This window comes from Scylla paramamosain, chromosome 7 (genome assembly GCF_035594125.1).
Source record: "Scylla paramamosain isolate STU-SP2022 chromosome 7, ASM3559412v1, whole genome shotgun sequence".
Lineage (NCBI taxonomy): Eukaryota > Metazoa > Arthropoda > Malacostraca > Decapoda > Portunidae > Scylla > Scylla paramamosain.
In genome coordinates this window covers 2,548,671-2,555,000 of record NC_087157.1, presented here as the reverse complement: position 1 = coordinate 2,555,000, position 6,330 = coordinate 2,548,671, and the positions used below count along the sequence as shown (strand labels likewise).

Below are 6,330 nucleotides of genomic sequence, written 5' to 3'. Positions count from 1 at the left end.
GTTTTCCTGAAGTTTATGTATGGTACTATACTAATGATATTCAGCAGCTGAATATAAAGCTGACAGAACTGTTCTTCTATAAGTAGACAATCTGTATGTACTTTGCTGTTCAAGGCATGGAGAACAACAGCACCTTATTCCCCACCCCCAGCCTGTCTGACTAATACAATGGCTGTGATTGCAAATCTCTGAAGTCTTTCCATTTTTCTGCCAGACATGGGCGTGCAAGCTGATGATCTGCGTGTGGCAGTACTTCATCCTGGCCAACTACTCATGGCTGCTGATGGAAGGCCTCTACCTGCACAGCCTCATCTTCATGGCCCTATTCACAGATTCTTCAGCTATCACCCTCTACATCCTCTTGGGTTGGGGTGGGTTCTTCAAGCCTTCAGCTTATACATTCTTTTCACTTTGAGGGAGATGCCGATGTGGTAGACAGATTTATCTGAAATTGGGACTTAAGTGGCACAAAATCCAATTTTCCTTTAATATCTTCATTTTTATTATTCATACAGGTACTCTTGATTTCATTAGCATTCATGGACATATCTTTAAGTTTGTTTGTTTTTTCTTTCATTATCTTATCAAGTAAAGAAAGCTTTCAGGTCAGCTTCTTACAAACTAAATACACTTCCCAGTAAGTACTTTGAATCACTGCTTGAATATATTTCTAGCAATTTTCACATTGACTAAGTATAGTATTACCATGTCTTGATGAGTAGATGCATTCTTAAGAGATCTTCTTCCCGTGGTGTGGTGCAGGCCTGCCGCTTGGATGTGTGGCAATGTGGGCCACACTGCGGGCCACACTTGATGACACCCACTGCTGGACTGTCAACAATGTACAGTGGATCTTCTGGGTTAGCATTCGGGCACCTGTCGCCATCTCCAATCTCATCAACTTCTCTTTTTTCCTGAATGTAGTTCGGGTTCTCATCCTCAAACTTAGGTCTTCCATCTCTGCTGAGTCCATGAAGTACAGGTGAGTCCCAGTGAGTGTTCATCACAGAAGGGTGAATACAAGTTTCTTTCTGCTCAGCTCATTTATGCTGCTGGTTGTTGCCTTAGTCCAACAGGACACTGACAAATTTTGGAAGACTTTTTTCAGAACCTGAAGCTCTTGTCAGGATATTCTGTTTAATATTTCATTCAGCAACTGGTATGGAATTAATCTTCTGACAAGAAACTGTCCATCATTTTTTTCATGTAAAGCTCTCCTTCCATGTATTAAATTAATTATATACAACTTAAATGGTTAATTTTTTCTATGATGTAAGACCCTCTACAGTGAAAAACATCAGGTATCCCTTAAGAAGCTTTCATGCACACACCACATAAGTACATACATATGTATTGATGGAGAGCACAACAAATCTAAAACTGATCTTATTATCTGACAGTTAGTTGTCATGGTCCTGGTGTCTAAGGTGCTGTTCTTCTGTTAATCCACAGCTACTGCCTCTCAAGGCTAAATTTTTCAGTGTTTCTATGAATGGTCAAGGGGACATTACATTGGTGGTATGCAGTAAAGTCTTCCTTAAGTAATATGTGGCATAATGGTATAATGTGCCTCTATATATCAGGATGGGAATCTCCCCACATTCTCTCCAAAGAAGCTCAGTGTGAAAGAAAATGGAAGTCTAATCCACTCATAGTTAAACTGATATACGAGTACATGAAATTGACATAAAATGGAAGAATGAAGCTGTGTAGTGACTGTGACTGGAAGCACAAAATACCCAGAAATGATCATAGGACCTAACAATCATTAATGTTCCAACACTAAGGTGCTGTCCTGTTCTTGTAGTTAAGGTTTTGACCACTGGCTAAGATTTCTCATGGTTAAAGATTTATCTTGCCTTCAGATCAGTTTCTCTGTGAACCCAAGGAGGAAGCATTACACATGTAATCAATTATCCTAGTGTCGAGCTCATGAAGCAGGCACAGACTGGCTCCTGACTCTTGATTTTCTTGCTGCAGGAAGCTTGGCAAGTCTACACTGGTACTGGTGCCGCTGTTTGGCGTCCACTATTTTGTGCTGTGGGGACTCTCCACCTCCACCAACACCTATGTGGAGCTGGTCTGGCTCTTCCTTGATCAAGTCTTTGCTTCCTTTCAAGTAGGTTCACAAATCACAATAGTAAATCAGATCAAGTATAAAAGATACCAACAAGTATAATAAGCTTAGATTAAGTTTAAAAAATCAAAACTATATATACATAGGTAGCAGTTCTTAATCATTTCAAGTCCTAAATGCTTTCTTGCACTGCTGGTCTCATCCTGTAAAGAAAGGGAATAACAATCTCTCAGCAATTCATTAACTTGTTACCATACCTCATGCAGAGCAATGAATTGCACAAGCTATTACAATTATAGCTACAGCATTCTTATTGGCTATCTAACATATATAATACAATATTTCATTTATTTGAAGTACCTTTAACCTAATTCTGTTAACTGTTAACTAACATTTCATTCATCCATCTTTGTTCTAAGCAACCACATTTTTTGTTTTTAGCAACCTATATTTTTGTATTCTTAAAAATATAGCACTGACTTTTATTTCACTTGAATTGAAAAGTTCTCACAAAGTGTATGGTTACAGGGCTTCTTTGTGGCCGTGTTGTACTGCCTCATGAATGGTGAGGTGCGCCAGGAGCTGCGAAAACTGTACAACCGCTGGTACAAAGGCGACCCCCTTGTTGTCAACTCCCAGTCTACTATGATCTCCCACACCAAAACCTATGCCAGGCATGACACCTCATCTGCTCTCTACTTCTTTAGACATGTTTTTCCCTTTAATGATTGGATAATATAGCATGTTTACCACACATACTAGCACCTGCTATTGAGCTATTCATATCATGTTTATAATGATAAGTTAATATAAATTTAATCTGTTTCATTTTAATTATTTTATGAGCCAACCACCTTATTACTCATATCCCTTAGCATTACAACACTGACTACAGTTATTGGCTTCATATTCTTGAGCAGTGGTCACACGCATTTTATTTTATCCTCTCAGGATGAATGTATCCATATGATTGTGAACAGTTCTGACTATGTACACAGTTATTAAACTGTTTCAGCCTACCATAATGGTCTAAACTCTTTTAGTCTAATTCATTACAGAGTGAGACACACATGTCCATTCTTAAAAACATACAAGCTTCTGGAATAAGTGGACGGCAGAAAATAGTCTGCTACCCTTATCAGTATACATTTTACTGAGCTAATATTTCCTGTTCCTCTTTTCCACAGTCGTGGCAGGACATCCCTCCATTCCATTCACTCACAAGCTGAGCGAAAGGACAGGCAGACTCCATCACCACAGATGGCACGCTCCACTGGCAGTGATGCACCCAACTTCCCTTGCCCCAACAATACTTCTGCTTCACCCTCTCCAACAGCCACCCTCACCCCAACCTACAACTCCAAGCATCACTCCAGGGTTTGCACAGTGCAGCTTTCTTCCACAATTTTCATCCTGATCTCTGTGTGCTCATCATTACATCTAACAATTTTCAATGAATCCCATCTAAATTGTTTACTCTGACACCAGTTCTTCAAAAGCTCCTCAAGGAGATGGTCACAACAAAAGTTTAATTTTCTCCTCTCTATATACTACTCGTACTACTATTTGCCTTTTCAATTATTTATCACCCATCTCTTACAAATATTCCAACTCTGTCCTCCCATTTTATACAGTGCCTTCCTCTTATACTTTCTTGAAGTCTCAAGTCTAAACATATTTTCCATGTAATTTCACTTTTCTCTTACTCTAAGTGAGCAAACTATAGTACATTACTGCATTTGGCAGTTTGAATAATTCTACAAACAATTTCATTCTTCATCTTCAGCAAACAGAAGTACATTACCATATATACATTTACTTTCATAGCTTTCACCATCAATCCCATTCACACAACAAATTTTTCAAATGCTAATCTTCACTATCTTACTGACAAATAACATTGTTGGCACTAACAATTAACCTACCACATAATGATTTCCTTGTTTTTATATCCACTGCCCTACTCCTCACCATGTGCCACTTTTCTTCCTTGAATTTAATAACATGTGTTTTAGATAATTCCATAAACTATTTTCAAAGCTAGAAAGTGTACATCATAAGTTACTCTATTGGATATGTGATTTATATAAGTTATTATGAAGATGGCTTAGATAATACAAAGTAGAAGTTAGTATTTTTAGTTACTGTGGTGTAAAACATACACACACACACACACACACACACACACACACACACACACACACAGAGAGAAAGTTATATCTAACCACTTCAACTAATAAGTATCAGCAATGCAGAAACATCTTACAATGCCAGTTAGTATTTATTTGACGTACTGTACTACCTTCACATATCCACCTCGGTAACCAGGTGCATTCTCTGTTGCAGGATGTCACCCCTAGCAGGGTTTCATCAGATCTTTGTGATGAGACCATTGAGATGCAAACTTGCTCCAGTCTTGAAGGGCCCCAGGGAAAGTCTCTGCTAGATGATAACCATCACTCACTCTTGCCTCCCTCATCTCCTAAGCCAACCAACATGGACCAACAGGTGCCCAAGAATGGTAAGGAAAGTACTCAGGTGGAAATCCTCATAAACCTACAAGATAATAACCACTCTAACTTCATCCTTCCACCAAATAACTCAAATCCACTACTGTCACATAACGGCCAAGTCATGGTAAAGACCAAAGAGAAGCATTTAACTTTCTCAGAGTCAACTGAACAGTTCCAGATTGCTAAAGTAAGTCCAATGAAAGAAAATGGATCAGTGATGAGTGAAGGTGGAACCAAAATGGAAAATATGAATAAAGGGATGGTATGTGTCTCTGTAAATAAGAACAGCTTAAAATCATCAACTCCACAGCAAATAGATTCTCACCTAGTCCCTAAAAATACCAAGGTAGATGAGCGAGAAACAATGTTGTAAATCGTATCTACCTAGAATTTGTACATTTGATACAGAAGATAGAATCTGAACATATAACATAAATCACACACACACACACACACACACATACACACACCAATCCAGGAAAACAATTCTGTTTATAAAGAATAAAAGTGATGAAACTGACAAACTTGTCACAGTGAGTTGCCAGAATACAAGCATGGATTTTTGTGAAATTCTTGGGAAATGAACTGTTGGTTGCATGGTATAAAAATATTAAGCTTTGCAGAGTGGATGGCTTGAGTGCAGTACATCATGACTTCATCTGGGTTGTGGTGCAATAAAGTGATTATCATAGATTATTTGTTCAATTTTAGAGATTAAGACATGTATTTAGCTATTTATATTAAGAAATTTCTTTAATTACAGGAAAGGTATTTTCACATATGTATGTGCAAGATAAAGTATGCATGTACTAATATCATTAAAGATAGATCTAATGATAGGTGCTAGGAGCACCATAATGATGTCAACTGATTTTTTATTAAGTGACAATAATTGTATATATTGAAACATTTTCTCAAGAAACATTAAGCTTTGTCACCATATTGAAAATATGCATGTGCTGTATATATTCATGTGATAACATTTGGTGTTATTATTCCATAAAACTTGTTTTCTTGTTAATGAATTTCCGGGATTATGCTGTCCAGCAGCACAATGTCATGCATGAAAAAAATTGGTGTAATAGTTGCATTATCTTTACTTTAGATCCCAATTTGATCAATTTTTGCCATTTTTAAACCATTTACTCTTATACACTGAAGAGAAAATAGATGGTTTTGGATACAGTTTTAGTAGCTTGAATGCAGCTAGGTCACCTATATCTACTGTTACAATGATTAGTAGGATTTTCTGGTCAAAATGAGGTAGTAAGTTTGCTTATGAGGTTGGCAGCTAAATTGCCTAGGTATGACATTACATGGGATCTTGGCTTGATACTTAATACATTTAGATGGTGGAAGGACACTGAAAAATTAACAATATAAAAAAAAAAAATAAATAAATAAATATATATATATATATATATATATATATATATATATATATATATATATATATATATATATATATATATATATATATATATATATATATATATATATATATATATATATATATATATTTAAAATAAAAAGAAAAAAAATTGCAGGATTGCTAATGATTTTGTCTGGACAGAGGTTCCAAATGAATGATGATTTTTTATATCAGGAGTATGTCAAAATTAAGTCATATTCAAGACAGCAGATCCACTAAAAACATCAAATGTTAGGCATCATTTACCTGTGGGGTTCTTTGGACACACATTCTTAAATTCATGTGTAGGAAGTCTGTAAGCCTTTTTT

The 6,330-nt window shown here is 36.5% G+C and overlaps 1 protein-coding gene across 2 annotated transcripts in view; it reads left to right on the top strand.

Annotated features, from left to right (window-relative positions):
* LOC135101910 (parathyroid hormone/parathyroid hormone-related peptide receptor-like) overlaps positions 1-5,956 on the top strand; it is a 152,735-nt gene extending 146,779 nt beyond the window's left edge. For both annotated transcript variants that reach the window (XM_064006246.1, XM_064006245.1), the window contains 6 exons: positions 215-371; positions 763-982; positions 1,981-2,119; positions 2,606-2,751; positions 3,265-3,454; positions 4,424-5,956. In XM_064006246.1, coding sequence (XP_063862316.1) covers positions 215-371; positions 763-982; positions 1,981-2,119; positions 2,606-2,751; positions 3,265-3,454; positions 4,424-4,963 — 1,392 coding nt within the window. In that variant the 3' untranslated portion in view covers positions 4,964-5,956. The remainder of the gene's footprint in view (positions 1-214; positions 372-762; positions 983-1,980; positions 2,120-2,605; positions 2,752-3,264; positions 3,455-4,423) is intronic.
* The last annotated feature ends 374 nt before the right edge of the window (positions 5,957-6,330 follow it).